The sequence below is a fragment of the Crassostrea angulata genome, chromosome 1 (assembly GCF_025612915.1).
Source record: "Crassostrea angulata isolate pt1a10 chromosome 1, ASM2561291v2, whole genome shotgun sequence".
NCBI classification, from domain to species: Eukaryota; Metazoa; Mollusca; class Bivalvia; order Ostreida; family Ostreidae; genus Magallana; species Magallana angulata.
Window position 1 is genome coordinate 40,091,443 of NC_069111.1, and position 17,640 is coordinate 40,109,082.

At 33.6% G+C, this 17,640-nt stretch overlaps 1 protein-coding gene across 2 annotated transcripts; it reads right to left on the minus strand.

The window, feature by feature from the left end:
• Positions 1–543: 543 nt before the first annotated feature.
• LOC128180568 (sodium- and chloride-dependent glycine transporter 1-like) lies at positions 544–17,291 on the minus strand. 2 transcript variants are annotated; one of them, XM_052848697.1, is made up of 17 exons: positions 17,180–17,291; positions 16,458–16,653; positions 11,868–11,978; positions 10,873–11,077; positions 9,155–9,289; positions 8,244–8,387; positions 7,887–8,043; positions 7,598–7,730; positions 7,188–7,322; positions 6,923–7,026; positions 6,604–6,728; positions 5,922–6,034; positions 5,629–5,757; positions 5,448–5,547; positions 4,518–4,627; positions 3,989–4,162; positions 544–3,620 (listed from the first exon to the last, which is right to left on the minus strand). In XM_052848697.1, the coding sequence occupies exons 2-17, from the start codon at positions 16,566–16,568 to the stop codon at positions 3,465–3,467; spliced, it is 2,142 nt and encodes a 713-aa protein (XP_052704657.1). In that variant the 5' UTR covers positions 16,569–16,653; positions 17,180–17,291; the 3' UTR covers positions 544–3,464. The 2 variants fall into 2 exon arrangements, with proteins under 2 accessions (XP_052704657.1, XP_052704650.1); XM_052848690.1 differs by lacking the exons at positions 16,458–16,653; positions 17,180–17,291 and adding an exon at positions 12,967–13,847.
• Between the last annotated feature and the right edge of the window lie 349 nt (positions 17,292–17,640).

The window sequence follows — 17,640 nt, forward strand, 5'->3', positions numbered from 1 at the left end:
AACCTTAACCTCCTCCAGCATCTGAAATTTAGGACTCAGATTCAGCATCCAAGTCTTTCAAGTCCATATGTAGGTCCAGATGCATCATCCATGCAAGTTTGGTCACGATAGGACAAGTAATAACTTAGATACAGGACCAGCAACAAAAACTTTAACCAGGTCCGGACGCCGACGCCGAGGGTATAGCATAAGCTCCCCCGACTTCGTCTCGGTGAGCTAAAAAGGAAAAAAAAAGCTGTAATTTCCACGGCGGTCAGAAATCGATAATATGAAGCAGGACTTCATTACGGTCTTTCTTCAATGTCATTCACAGGTGCATGTAGTCAAGAAAACGGTCTGTTGTCAATTTAGGATTCTTTCAGCTGAAAATTTGGCACGGTTCTTACTTGGTATAAAACTCAAAGTCACTTTTAGAATGACTGCACTGTAGCTTGTATCGTTATGAATATTGAAGATAACACAAATTATGCCAACCTCAACACAATTGTGAGTAGAGGAGTCCGACTTCCTTGATCTGATGACTTTGTGAAAAGTAAATACCCATCAGAATTTGTAATTTATTGGTGAAGTATCTTTCTTTACAATTTTGTGCTCTTGAAAAACACACAGAAATCATTAACATTACAGTTAAATGCATTATTACTTTTAGAATAAGAAAAAGTACAAATAGATCTTTAAATTCAAAAAAGTCACACACACACACAGAAAAAAATCAACCCAAATGTATGCATATGTAGAAATCTTCAAACAAAGGGCAGTCAACTAGTTCCTACATTATATAGAGGCTACAATGACAAAAATATCAGATCACTAAACCATCACCATTATTTACAGGAAATGAATGAGGTTCATCCTCCAACATGTGTATAATATTTCCATTATACATGTTTATACAGGACGTACAAAAAAATGCCACTTCAAAGTTTTATAAAACTGAGGAATAATTACTCCGATCATTATTCACTTCTGGTATGGATATACCACAAATGTCCAAGTCAAGTGTGAACACAACACTACACACGTATTAATTCACCATTTGTTCAATTTATCACATCCTCAATATTGAGACTGGGTGAGTATATCAAAAAGTTCTGACACAGATCAAATTGAAACTCAACAAATGCAACAAAGTTGAAAATGTGAATTTATGAGGTTTGAATGTACTACATGTATACTGTTTATACAATGTATATAAATATGACTAGTCCTATGATAGAATGTCAGTGTAACAAACGGCTTTAATTAGTGTCGATTTATTCACACTAGATCATTATGACTAATATACCTGAAGAAAGGAAGCACTTTTTCAGCTAGCACTAGAGAACAGTCATCCAAATCCTTGCTCAGGATGTTTGTCACACAAGGCATTCCACAACAAGATGGGGGTTGAGAAGGATTGTATGATATCAATATGATGGGTCATGAATATAAACATTTATAATGAATATAAAATTGAAACTTTCAATATTGATTCTTTTACCCTCAAACAAAAGAAATGTCCAATCTAATTTTGGATGACACATTTTGGATTATCTTACAAAAGCTTTATATGATCTGAAGGAAGAACAGTGAATCACTGTTACATGTATATAAACTACTGGAATGAATTCAAGGATTTGGATATCCACAACACACACGTCAACTATTAACAGCTGACATTTGGCAACTTAATATGTTTATCGGAATGTACTGATTTGATTAAAAATCTAATTACCTTTTACTTTCTAACAATTAGGGCTTTTTTAAAATCCATTATCAATCAAATAAACTGATACAACCTACATGAGCACGCAATTTGTGTAACATCATGCATACAGAAATCTATCAGGAAGTAAATAAAATGGATTTGTAAATGTATGCAAGTATGAGATCCATATAATCCAGAATAAAATTAAAGTCTTTTTGAAAATCTATTAATACTTTCTATTAAACTTTCATATCATTGTTTTCAGCAGAAATCACTAAACATGTATGAATGTATTTTAACTTCTGGCATCAAGAATACAGTGCAACTATCCATAAAACTAAAACTAAATATCCATGAGATTCTACCATCAAACATGTAAATTGTGCAAAATAAAGAGTAAGCTCTCACCACACAACAACAAAAACTTGTTCAAGCTACTTTCCACTGAATATAGAAATTAATACATGAACAACAAACGGATATAACTGATGTAATTATGCAGTGACACTACTGATATCTCACAGTAATAAATATGCTTCCATTTTCTAATATGCAACTGCATGTTATCTTTTGCTGGAAATTATGAAACTTTAACCAAAATGTATATGAAATTAAAAAAATAAAGCAGACAGCACTTTGTTTTTCCTTTGGCACCAAAAAGCTAAGACTTTAACAGAGCTACCGCAAATTAAATTTGTTTCACAAAAAAAAAAAAAAAGACGGGGAAAAATTTCCCAAAAAAAGAGAATAAAATAGCAGCCCTTTCTAAACCAAATTACATGTAAACTGGACAGCACTTTTCTAAAATTTATATCAGTGTAAATTAAAAGCACTAAACTGACATCAACAAAAAATGTATATTTGAAGTACATAATCATAACAATTCATGGTTAAAAGAAACAAAATAGACATTTGTTGCATAAACTGAATGTCAACAGTTTCCAAACTGATATTTTTCATGAACACTAATTACCAACAGAGTAATGTAAATTGGACATACATGTATTTTTTTTAAAAATGCATCAATAAAAAACTTATATTGTAAAACTTTGTCACATAAAAAACAGCTGAGATTTTTTTCAACAAAACTATTAAAATGCTGCCCAATGCAATGCATGTTTGTCATATTGAAAAATGAATAATTACAAACTTAAATGCTGACAAGGTCTAAAACTTCATCTACATGTACAACACATGTTGCAGACAACATGGAAATTATATACAATGTAGTTATATTGTTTTTTTTCCTTCAAGTGTCATGATCAGATCAGTAAACAAAACAATGGACAATAATAAAACTCGCAACACATGGATGAATTAAAACATTTCCAGTTACATAGTAAGTGTAACAGACATCAAAAGCTATTCTATCATAAAGCATTTCTATACTCAGAAGTTTCAAAAACTGTGACATAATATAAGCAGAAAACAAAACCTAAAATCTTAAAAAAGAAGAAATAAAACATCCCTTATATCACCATTAATGAACAAATTTGTAAACATTTTATTTACAACTAAAAATTCCCTTTCAGGGTACTGTAATTTGGATTAAAAACTTAAGCATTTCGTAAAATTTCAACACTCCCACAAAAAGGGCTTTAAAAAATAACAGTCAAACCACACAACAACAGACATTGCATTGAAAACATTAACATCTTTGAGGCTGAGCAAATGGTGGACTGCATTACACTTTTAAATAAAACATGTAATTAACCAGATCTTTACCCCAGATCTTTTCAACATAACATGAAGTTCCCCTGTCCAAACTGTTGATAACTCACACTTTTGGGTCCCTACAATCAAAGTTTGGTATAACGGTGCTGCTGAAGTTGGGATTGGAAATGATTCCATCGTCTGGTTCACTGATGTCAAAGGTCGGCACTTTGTGGGCGGGGCCCCAGGACTGGGATGGCTTCAACAGGAACCTTACTCTCTGTAAAAAACAGTAAAGTCATGATCATTCATTTATTAAATAAATTTTTATTTATCAAAAAATGGGTACATATGCAGTTCATATCATAAATGTCATAGTTAAACATTAAGTTGCATCATTGTCGGAAATGTACAATAAAGCATCATGTATAGAAGGAACTAATTAAATTTAATTCATTAAGAAATCATTTTAATAATAAATTTTCATACTCAAAATGCTATCTGTATCTTGAATCAACTACCCATATGTAAAAAAGTTGATAAATTTCAGTATAATCTAACATTTCCCCACTTTTGAATGATTGTAAGTTGAATTTGTGCTCTAATACACACAATGCTTACATGTAGTAGATGTTTACTAAAAATTACCTCCATGATAGACATCTCTTTGGGTCCTTTCAAAATCTTAGTAATGGCAATAGTTGAGATAAAGATAATGGGAACTAAAGACAGAATCCATCCTATCCCATTAGACCACATCGGATAAATGTAATCTCCAAACTCCAGCGGCTTGTATTGAATCAAGTTGAAAACAAATACGAACTGAAAAAAGTGAGGAATGCTGGAGGGTTAGTCAATATAAAAAAAGGACAAAGTCCTCTTGATGTTTCAATTTTAAGGAAAAACAAATGTAATGAAAGATTAGTGAGCTTCCCAAGACATGGCATCATTTTTTTCACCAACATTACATAATATTAAAAGAAAATATGTTTAATGAACAAAAATGACACTAAACCAGTTAATCTAATAATTGATTAATCTGATAATTTTTCTCCGACAAACTGACTATCAGTTTTTATAAAAGTGAAATCCACTGTAACATTTATCATATAATACAATAACAACATTGTATAAAATGAACATATTAAAAACATTGAACAAAGTAAATTATACATACTGCAAGAGTCATGGGTGAAAGGAATTTCCAAAATAATTTGAAAAAATTGTGGAAAGCATTTCCTTTGACTCCAATCATCATTTCAATGTCGCTGATGAATCTATCCCCACCTGATCAAAATTGAAAAATATCATCTGATAATCATCAACTCCATGTATACAAAATAGAGTTGTTTTCCCTTGGACTGAAAGGTCACACTTTCATTGGTTTAAACATAGCACATGATTGCCTCATATATCTCTATATTTGTTCGGTGAGAAATAATATTAGGCAATATGGCTGTCATTGGCCGACGCTTCGCTTCCTCATTTCAACATTTCATAGTATTTAATAATACATAAACTTCTTAAAGTATTTGGAGTAGTTGCCCTTTGAAATTCTTCAAAATTAGAGTAGTTGCCCTTAGAAAATTGACGCCACATTGTTTTGTCTGGAGCAGAACAAAATGGCAGCGTCAAAATTTGCTCAAATCTATGCTGAGGAAAGGGAGAAAACATTTGAAATTGAATAGCAACAAAACATTGTAAGTAAACATGGGTGAAGCAAAGATTTTTAAAGAGTATTTGAAAGGTGAGATTGAAAATTTTAAAGAGATTAAATGAGTTAAATTGGACGAAATGTTAGGCATCTTGTACATTGCTTTGCGTAGATCATCGCTATTTGTGAATAAATATGTCGCTTGATAGTCCGCGGGAAAACAAAACACTTATTAGGTTAGTTACTGACTCACTCCGGAAATATATTGGGTTGATCAATCTCATAGACGGCTCGGCTTCGCCTCGCCATCTATGAGATTGATCAACCCAATATATTTCCGAAGTGAGGCAGTAACTAACCTAATAAGTAAAAGTATCTTCCTCATAATATGTACAAAAAAATTCCTTTTCTTTTTCAGTTTAAGTATACTTTTCTTTTTAAAATTCAGCTCACCATATATCCATCCAATGGTTACACTTTCCAAACCTGCCATCAAGAAAACTGACCAACTGGACACATAATTATCCATAAGCTGGAGAATATACATGCCTCCCTACAACAACCAAATATACAAATTAATGCAGCTGCTCAACTTAAAATTGTAACAGTATGATGCAGTCCACAGAGTACTCACATTGCAAGTTACAGAGAGACCTCCAAGGAAACCGATAAGGCATACCACTGCCACAACATAGGTTTTCTTAGCTCTCAGCTGGGGGAAGGTATCTTGTACTGCAGTCATCATTGTCTCCAGCAAAGCAAACTGTAGGCAAAAGTAAAGATTTCCTTTTGCTATTTGTACCCCAAAAATATGAATGCTTATACATGCTTCAAGCAATGTGAGTGTTAAATATTCATCATAACAAAGATTTTCATTTTTAAACTCCCATGCCAAAAAAATCTTAATTGATAAAACATGATTCTCACCTCACTTCCCATTCCTAATGTGATCATCATCACAAAAAACAAAATAGACCACAATGGTGAGATAGGGAGCCTGGTCACAACATCAGGGTACACAATGAAGGCCAAACCAGCACCTTAAGTTAATAATCATTGATTTTACTTTATCTTTTTAAAACAAAAATATAGAGATTTAGACAAAAAAATAACATCTTCAATTAACAATATGATACACTCTGCAAAGAGAATCTATATGTACATGTACTCATATCCACTGGATTTGCACTGTCATGTCATGCATTAGCTTTACAATCATTATCAATAATTATAAAATATATGCAAGACAGGCAAGAATCACACTTTTTAAAAGAGGCATTGAACTTGTCCACATTAGGGTCATAAGCATACATGAACACAATGTGACGTATGAATATCGAACATATCTCTATAGGAAAATTATGGACCCAACATCACTTTTTCTACTGGTGACCTTCTTCAATAACATAAGGCAAAGGACAAGACAGACCTTTAGGCTTTAGGTCATAAGTTATTTTTGAGTGAAGTAGGAACTCTCAATGACTCTCCATTACAAGTATAGGGTCTAAACAAAATCGCATGGAGTACAGGACTGAAGAACAGACTAAGTGATTCCTGTTTGTCTCTCAGTTTTAGCTTTCTGGGGGTGTCATATAACTGAAAAACAAACCTTGATCCACAACTTTGTCAATAGGCATCTGAAGGTCATGAGCAAGGTAACCAATGATGGAGAAGATGACAAAGCCAGCAAATATACTGGTGCAGATGTTTCCAATACCCACAATCAAGGAGTCTCTGTCAAAGAGAATCATGTACCTTAAAGTTACACTGAATACTATACAACTCATCAAAACCAAGTGCTCCATGATCAGCTGATCCAAAAGGAGGCTTGGATCTGTCATTCTTAAAAGGTGAGACAATTGCTTGAGTCGACAAAGGTTATTTGACAGATCTACCTAGGAGCTGATATATCTTGGGTAAGTACTTACTTGAAGCAGTTGTTGTGAAACTGATTGTAACTAGACAGTGTAATAAGACCACCCCATGCTGGACTGAGGGCAAAGAAGATCTGAGCAGCAGCATCTGACCACACCTAAATCAAAGTATACTGTTACTCCACTATTCTCAGTCCTTCTATCAGAATAATATCAATATAATAATAACACTCTTAAATATAACTTAAAAGTTAATCGTAAAATATCCTTTAGCTATGAACTTTTCAGTACATGCTAATCAATTAAGATTTGTATTTACCTTTGCTTCTCCAAGCTTGTCAAAACGAGGGGTAAGGTAATAGATGATGCCATCTGCTGCTCCAGGAAGGGTAACTCCACGGAAAAAAAGAATAACCAGCACTACGTAGGGGAACAGGGCTGTGAAGTAGACCACCTACAAAGTACACATAGATGACACATTAGTGGACACACGGTATTCGTTTCCTTACTCAGAGTCAAAATCTTTTTCAATGTTTATTTTCAATTCTGAATTTCTTTCATTGAGTTTGTTAGGAATGCATATAATTTAAACGAAAGCTCTGCATAAAATGCAGTTTACTGTAATAATATGATGTTTGCATGAAATACAAGAGTTGCAAAGCTTAACTACTGGTAATATTTCAAGAATGTTGACACATTTCATAGAAAAAGACTTTTTAAGCGCACTACCTTTCCAGTAGATTTGACACCTCTGCTGAGAGCTCCAAATGTCATTAACCAAGCACACAACAAACATAAAGTGATTTTCCACTGGGGAACTCCGATGTTTTCAATACCATTAGACTGATCCAGTACACCACGCCTTAAAATAAACAAAAAAACATCCTTAATACGATCAATTTCAGACACATTTTAACATTAAAACATGTATTAGACAAATTATACTGAAGTAAATGGCATAATACAGTTTGAATTTCTGAGGTCAGTTATAAATGCTTCATCGCTAATGTCTCCTTACTCAAAGAAATCCTGAGCAGGGGGATGTCTGGTGACATTCTGGGCCAGTAGGCTGAGGTTTCGCTCCAAGGACACAGTAGCATTATAACAGACTTGTTTGTAGTACACTTGCCCCGGGACCTGATGACACAGGTCTGCCTCCTTGAAGGAATAGCAATCTAAAACCAAATATGACATATGTTGTAAAATCTAAGGTTCTTTCATCAAACTCTATCAATATCATTTTTTATGACAACTAATCGTTAATAATTCTTCATTTCAGAACTTGCGGGGAGTTATCTCCCTTTTATTTTATCAGAAAAATATTTCACATAACACCACTCTGAGAAATATGAGGTTCTAATTATCTTGTACTTACGTTCACTAGCCCATTCCGGGTGGCACTTTTCCCATGGCAGCTCACTGGTGAAGGAGGTGAAGAGGTAAAGGATACACCAGGCGATGATGACAGTGTAATATAGGGATACTATTCCTGATACACTGATCATTCCATAGCCCATACCTGTGGAGAGATACAAGGCATGTCTTACTTAAATAAGATAACTACTCTAAATTCCTTATATTATGTGAGTACTTAATTCCGCTCCGATTCAGCTGTTTCGTATCAAACAGCAAGAATGTAAAATCGCTAACGCTGAACATTTATTAATATTTCCTAGAGTTTCCCACTCTCAGAAAATTATACACGAGGGGTGCTTCTCGTGATTTTACGCGGATATAAAATCCTTGCATTTAATTAGGAATTCACAGTATTGGACCTTCTTGCTTGTTGGAGCAAAAAATTCAACATGTTAGAAACATTAGTAGAAAAATCTTTTTAATACATGTTTCAATTCTTAATGATGTGCCATTTACCAGTATGCTACTACAACAAAGCAAACGTAAAAGAATACTGTTAACCAACTTTTATTTGCAACGACCTTATTTAGATATACCAGATAAACAGGTTCATGGTGACTAGTTTTCGTGACCAAGATGTAGAATATCTGGGCAATACTTTTCAAATGACATGATGACTAATTTTGCAATTTTTTGCAACATTTAGAGTCTCAGGAACCATGCAAAAAATTCTCGTACGCAAATACAAGTTAATTTACCGTAACCAGTGTAAGGTTATAACAATATTTTTTTGATGGAAGATTATGTTCAATACACATGAATTTCAACAACATAATCCACATCAATCAATCCTCTATTCTTAAATATGAACCCTCGTGATAATTTCAGCAGTGACACTATATCTATTACTGAGGTCAAGTAAGTATTCACCATGAAACAATGGACAAAGCCTGTCAAACACGACCGATGGTCCCAGTGCTGCATACTGTCCCAGGGCCAGCTCCAGAAACATAAGGGGAAGTCCCAGCAGCAGCAGCATCAGCACAAAGGGAAACACAAAAGCACCTGAAATGTGTCAATTAAATTTAAATATTTACATTTTTCAGTGTCTTTGCCAGTGATAACACTACATATATCTATTTTGTACTACTGGCACTGTACCAGTTATCGGCTAAAATTTAATGTTTTTTTTCGTATTTTCTTATTTCTTGATATTTTTGGTAAAAAATTGCCATACTTTAAATAATGAACTCCTTATTTATCAATCTGTTAGTTTATATCATTTTTTAGAACCCAGAACATCTTGTTTTGTGATTTTTATCAGGGCCCGAATTTGCCGAGTTTTTACGATCTACTGTACCAGTTATCGCCTTCGTGATAATAACATAGTAAAATCCCTGTACATGTTGATTTTATACTCTGCTAAATGAAATTTGAATTATGTCCCTTGTGGGGTCAGACTAAAGTAGTCGGGGTCATGATACATTATAAACAAAACTCATAAAATTATTCGTTTATTATTATACGGTAATTCACCAAATCGTACACTATTCAATACTTAATTGTGCAATCAGGCGTTCAACTGTGCTACGAATCTCACAGAAAGTAATGAATTCCTTTTGTTTATACATGTTATATGTATTGATATTATATGTCAAATCAAAGAAGGGATATAATAACGTATCACAAAGAGGTAATATTCTATTTTTAACTTATTACGTCATTTTCCCCACTGCTGAAAGTGCAAAGATGTAAAATCAGCGGTAAACAATGATTGTTTAAGCTCATGTTTAAAACATATTCAAGAAAGCTTTCAAGCAAACCTACTTTTCTTTATTCGAAAAAGACGACTGAATTAAAAAATCTTGGATTGTCCCCTGCTATAAACCCGAACTCTCAGTTTAGCCGATAACTGGTCTTAGCCGATAACTGGTACAGTACCAGTATAGTCAAATAAATTAAAATGATGCATAATTAACCACAAGATGTTTGAATACAACTCTTTAACTGTAAACAAGTGCATTGGAAACTACATTTATGTGTATAATTACAGGTAATGTAAATGCATGTACATGTAATATGTTTTTGGATATAGCTGTTGCTAAAGATGAACTTAATTTTTACTTCAACTAATCCACTTTAAAGAATGATAAAACCTTGTTTTGCCTTAGCCAATCAAAATCCATCGCACTCTAATCATAACTGCCTCGTGATGTTTGTGTTAACATTCATGAATACTTAATAGCCAATCTTTCCTTAAAATTTCATCGATAAAGGTATCATTTTGTAACTTCTTAATACTAGTTGCTACAAGTATTAGTTCATGAATAACCCTACATTTGAGGAAAAAAACAAAAGTGGGCATCTAAAAAGGACCCTAAACTTTCCTTTTAAATTTTGACTTTCTCATATTAGTACATGTATTAGTTTAAATATCCTACTTAACAGAACATTTAAGTTAATCACACACCATAAAGCATGTTTATGTATTGTTTGTGGATAAATGGTACTTGGGCAAAAAGTTCAATCAATTTTTCTCCTTAAAAATATATACCTCTATTTGCATCATTCAACTAAAACTACCGATCTAAGGAGAGGTTCATGGGCCATAACTGGCACCTATGGAATATAACATTTAAAATATGCACCTCCTCCATTGCTGTATGCAAGATATGGAAACCTCCAAACATTTCCCAATCCGACGGAGTATCCCAGAAGGGACATAAGGAAATCAAATCTTCCCGTCCAGTTTCCACGATCCTCCAACTCCTTGACCTCCCCCACCAGGTCATCATCCAATGGGGTCAAAACAGCTGTACTTGACACATCCTGAACTAGCGTGTCATTTGGGTTCTGAAAGACATTTATTGATTATCTTTAGCAAAATAAATTATGGAAATTTATTTTTAGACTTTGAGTAAATTATATTTCATAAAGGTGTACTAAGTAAGTTTATATCTACTTGTACTTTATTTTCCAAATAGTAAAAGTATATGACATATCAAACTGAGTAAAATCTTCAAAGACAAAGCAGTGATAAAGAAAAATAGCATTAACCGGTAACTTGTATGATTGTAAATTACTTTATTTTGGTCTAATGTTTAAACCACGTATTTATTACCATTTATTTACTAATCCACATCGAATGATGGATCACTGTAGCTAATATGCCAACGACCAAAAGTATCCTGATATCAGTGACTGTGTAAACAATGTCCTTAAACTGCAAATTCTTAAAAGTGACTTTTGCTTTGGGCATCATGGTAATTTATTTTATATCCTTGCCAACACATGCTAAAAATGCTTTGACTACAGGACTTTTAAAATGATCATTGCTAGGAATTCACTTTTACCTTGCAAATTCATGTGTTTTTTTAGACAGGGCCAGTCAACACACATACGGATTTATCAGGATAATCTTGAAATATTCTTAAAGATGATTAAGTAGAAGTATTTCTAATCTGCGCAGATGTTTAAATCCTTATTAAATAAACATTGGTAATGACTACCTAGAAAATTGTTAAATGCTTAAAATGCTCACACCATAACTGCACATGTTCCTGCATATACTGTCAATAATGTGTGTGGGTGCATTCGTGTGTGTGGAAAAAAGAAGATTGGGGGGGGGGGGGGGGGCTCTTACCACATCATCGTCGAGGTCCCTCTCTGGGTAATCCTGCTTGTAATATGCGACCCCCCACTTGCCCTTTCCAGCAGCCATCTCACTCTTCTCATGGTACTTCTCCGTTCCTCTCTGAAAAGACAAAAAGGGAAATTTGATTAACTTTTATCGGATGCCTCAACCACATCAACAGTCTGCATGTGTACAGAACTTTTTTTTTCTACTATGATCAAAGTCCTTAAAATTCATATAAACTTGTCATATCTAATTTGTTTTTGTTTTTGAATAGTGAATACTCTTCTCCAAACAAAATAAAAAAATATAATTAGTGGATGTAAATAAAGGTGCAACACCTTTTGACCTTGTGATGCTAATCACCCTTTTAATTTGCTTTGAACAACTGATCAATAACAGTGATTGATATCTGCCCAGGTTTCCTGTCTATTAATGTCTCATCAGAAAATAAGGAATATAATCAATGTATGTGACCATTTCACCAAAAATCTGGGGCAAATTAGATGAAATTTATCATATTTTTAAACATAATTTGCATATTGTGTAGGCCAGTCTCCCTCTAGTCCCTGCTGTATACTAGCACTGGTAACGTAATAGTAAATCAATACTCTCAGGATACATTCTCAAGGTTAAGAATGTTGACACTAGCATTGGGCACAATTCCAATTCCAAACAATCTTTGTAAAATACTAATACACTACAGGATTAGATCCGACTCCAACTGAACATACCGGTATATGGCAGTGGTAAAAAAGTATATCATTAGAAAAACAAGCAACGAAACTTGTCAAAAGTGAACTGCCTGGCTAACTTACTAGGTCAATAATATGTTACATTATATGACATTTACCCTCCGATTTGGACGATTGAAACTGTTCATGTATATTGATAACCATTTTAAATTACAAACTATTAAATTTCATTCAAATGTAAAATCACAAATTATCAAAATTCATCTAAACACCTGTAAAACCATAAAATTACACCTAATGTTTTATCTGGTAGTAATTTTCACTATATAAAGCTCTCTAGTTTAAATCTTATAAACATGTGCATTAACTTGGATGTGTACGGTATAAATCAAGATTTGTCTTTCCTTTCTCACCTGGCCATCCCGCGCGGACTCCATAAGAGGTACATTGGCAGCTATATCTGGAATGCTACGGTTATTTTCATTGGGAAACTGACCCAGATTTCCTGGTGGGATTCCACCTTCACTTTTAGACCTTTTCTCTTTCCTGTCACTCATTCTTTATTTTTTGTAATGTATTTTTTTAAACCAAAATTGTGGTGACAACTTTTGATAAATATGTTCAACAATACAACACAATTTCTATTCACAGTGCAAATCAGTCCAACATCTGTTACAACTGGGAATATATATTCGATCCGATTGTTTATGAACTTCTGTCAACACTAAGCTATACAAATGTACCAAAACAAACACAGCTTTTATATAGAAGTCTATTGCATCATTTTCTTCAACACAATTTGTTTTTATGCGCTGTGCCAAGAATTCCTTCTGGTCTGATCTCAATCACAGTTTCATACCTAACAGTCCAACTTGGCAATTAAAATGCATATAAAAAATTCAGTTCAAGAATCTTGGCAATCTTTAGTAGTCCCCTGTAATACACAGTCACTGTGAAAAAATAGCTATAAGATTTGTTACAAAGCTTCTTAATTAGATTTCTTTAGTGTTTAGCTTAATCAACTTAAAACTCCCATGGAAGAAATAAATCAGGGTGAAATAATGAATGTAGACTTTCCTAGGCTAGCAATCCCTGGTTGAACTCGAGCACCTGTCTCAAAAGCAACATATATATGTCACCTCAAAAAACTGACATCACATGGGCGGACCATACCCTCTCATCCAGAAAACTTTTTCCTATAACAAGCACTGGACATTTACTGAATGGAATCAACACCAAAATTCTTTTTGCCTTGTAAATCCAAATATCAGTGTGTCCAGTCAGGCAAATGAACAATCAATGTGTTCTAGCTGTGTGAACTACAATTTTTTTTTTTATTTCAAATAAAGAAAGTGTGAACAAAACATTAATCTCATAGTAAATAGCATGATTAGTGACTGGGAATGCTTGGAGATATTAATGCATTCAATGCAAGACCCTCGATGGGTCAAATATCTGCCATTTAAAAATGATCTCTATGGGGCAGTTTTTCAAGTCTTAATTTGGAAATACAGGGAAAGACTGTGTTGGTCAACAGTAGTCAAACTGGGAGAGGCTTATGACATAATGTGTTGCCCGCATATTTGGGCCTTTATTTGAATTTAAGTGACCATGTCAAAGCCCCAGAAACTGAGAACTTCCCTTTATGTTGTCCACTTTCATAGAATACACAAATCAGTTTTTGTCCTGAAAAGTCTTTGTATTGCCAGAACAGGTCACCGAATAACATTGTGAATGTGGTAATCTAAATTTAAATAGTAGCGGACAAAAGAATGAGCAACAAAAACTGTGAAAATGAATTTATATTGTGTCTTATTTACTACTAGATGTCCAGTAATTCTGTTGTACCAAAAATTTCACTACAATTCTTTGATGAAACTTTTCAAATTCATCTATTCGTACCACAGCATCAGACCTCTTCCACAAGCAGGTGCTGGGAGGTAACATTAACTGGAAGTCTGTACAGGTAAATGACACGTACATGTCCTTCTCAAGTTTGTGGACTAATTTGTATCGGGGGAACTCCAGCTAGGGAGATGACAGCAGACCTGGTCAGGCACCTGAGGATGGGACAGATCTTGTCAGCCAAAATAAATGAAGTCCTCCACAGGAAATGTATCAAATTCTGCTCTGTACCATCTTCTAAGATTCATATCCTCTCTCCAAGAGATAAACAGCAGCTGTATGTACTTATGCAAGGGATGGTCCTTTTTTTCCTTTGTCTTCATTTTTTCAAAAATAATATGTTGATCTTCATATTTACCGGTATACATACACTCTCATTATACAAAAAATGATATTTATACGGACACTTCCTGTCAGAAAGTGAAAAATAAACTAGACATCTATTAGACGGCAACCATCTCCAAGGGCCCTTCTGTATTAAAGGACATTGCTTTTCTAACAAGCACCATATAGTTGAAATATATAGCAGATAAGTCCAAAAGAAACAAAAAATTGGGTCTGGTCAAGGATTTTACATAGGTCTGATATGATCTTGACATTTGACCTAAGAAACTTGGTTCAAGATCACTGCACACTTTTTACCCAAACTGAGACATACAGATTACTAAAGGGCACCTGCTTAGCAAGGCCAAAATTAAGTCTTGTCACTTCAAGGTGATAAAAAAGTTTTAATATATCAAACCAAAAACTCAGATGCATTAAAATTAAACAATGTGTCCTAGCTTTTTTATGCCTTAAGTAATGAAATTATTAAAAGTTATCTATTCATATAATTAGCTTTCCAGCACCCACAATAGACCCAGAGTTTGGTTTTTTTCCCCTAAACTTTTAATAAATCATATGGCTTTTTGGTATTCAGCTAGAGCATCATAATCAGAAAAATGATGATGACATCGGATTTGATATTTTCTCAAGTTTTGAGTGATATGCAAATTATAATGTCTTAAACCTAAACATTAACCCCGAGTTGGTTTACATGTAACATAAATTTAATTTGCAGAATATTATTAAGCATTGGGGTCAAATAAAAATGTGTCATTATACATTGAATTGAATTTATTTATCAAATTTTTAAGTAAACATGGTTATGCTCCATGAAGAGATGGAATAATCATAAATTATATCAAATATGATTTATTTTTTCAATTTTGATTTAAAGTGCATTTGATTTTTCATTCGGCTAACATATTTATCAGTTCATATAGAAACTGCAATTATTGGCATGATAATGGGAAAAAAGGTACATGCATGGTATATTCTTTTTTTACTGTCTCTCGAATTTTCTAATAGAAGATTAATTATGAATAATTTATAAGTAAGGAAATCGTTAATTCATTCATTCTTGAGATATTCTTCTATTGGTTGCTAATACTCTGTTCTTCCCTCTATTGTTAAGAATTACAATGGTTACATTGCTCTAGGCATCATTTTATTCAGATTGAACTCTCATGACCTTTGACTTCCGACTGCGGCGCAGACGTAACATGCTGCACATCGCACATTTGATGACGACATGTTGTAAACAATAGAAAAAATGGCACAAAATCTTCGTTATATCTATGGAAATTTAGAATTTTGGAATTGAAAAATATATAAAATGTGACAAATACACTAAAATTCATGGAAAACTTGTATTCTAATACACAACAGATGTACGCATGCTGCACTAAGCTAAGAGGCACATTTTACTGCCTCATAATGATACGGAAGAAACTCGTACAGATTAATCATTCAGTTTTACAAACATTGACAATGTAGTACGACTTGACGCTTATCTTTAAAACCAGACATGGAAAATCGCCAAAGCACATGACAGGCCAAAACACATAGAATAATCTTTTGTATACAAATTTTGTATAAACACGTGTCACGTGGAATCATGTTTCGTGAAAAACAAAGCAAACGGAATGATATTACTGTCAAAATTTGACTAACTTACCAAAAGATCGACTTGTACTTCATCGTCGATATCGTCATTTGTCTCGTTCATGCTGTCATGCTTGGTATTTTTGCCTTTTTTGTACAGCTCTTTCTGTCCGCTGCTCGCCATGGTAGGGGATTTGTTTAGGCCTCTTACGCGTGCGCGTGACGATTCCCGCCATCATCAGGAGGCGAAAAAAGGCTTAGGCTCAATTCTGTAAATAGTAAAACCTTATATTTAACTGTCAAAGAAACAGTTTATGTTTCATTATCAGTTACATAACCCAAGTTTATTGTATAAAGCACAAAATCAGCACACCATTCTGAGAAAAATATGCTGGAAGTCCCCAAATATGAACATAACACTGAAATTAAATAAAGAAAATGTTTTCGATTGTATTCCATCACAACAATTATAATAGAGATCTTAGGTCACACAGAAGTATATAAGTTGAAAATGATGTAAACTTAGATATTTTAGCAGTACAACTCTTTATACTTTCCTATAGTATCACTACGTATAGGCCTATCCCCTCCCCTCCTTCTTCTCTCTCTTTCTCTCTCTCTCTCTCTATTTTTTTTTAAGAAAATACAATATATACACATTTATGGATATCGAATTTTAACCAAAAAACAAAAAGCAAAACCACACACACCAATGGAAAATTATTATTACAGCAATGTGATGTTATATGATAATTCTTTATAAAATAATTTTCAATAGTACAAAATTTATTATACCTCTTCCATATAAATGAGTCAAACCCGTATCTTTATTCACACATCTGTTTATATTTATTTAATTACTGTTAAATCTGGCCCCCTCCACTTTCAATTCGCTTCCCGTTGAACACCTATGGGGTGCCTCTATACACTCCACACTCAATTCATTCACAAACCTTGGATGATGCAATCTTTAGGCTTTAAAAAAGCACTACTGGATGTGTTCTGCATTTTGGACACAAAAAAATTAATTAATATATGCAAATAGCACAGTACATTAATTATGAATATAATTTTTTTTATCTTCACAGCTTGAATTTATAGCTGCCCGGTATAATTTTAGTGTGTATAGCACGGTTGATTGAAATTAAAGTTTATCAGTCATGCATATCTGAATATAGGCACAAAACCTGTGTGTGTGCACACATACAAAATATATCATGATTATAACAAAAGCTTTAAAGGCCTTGGACATTTGA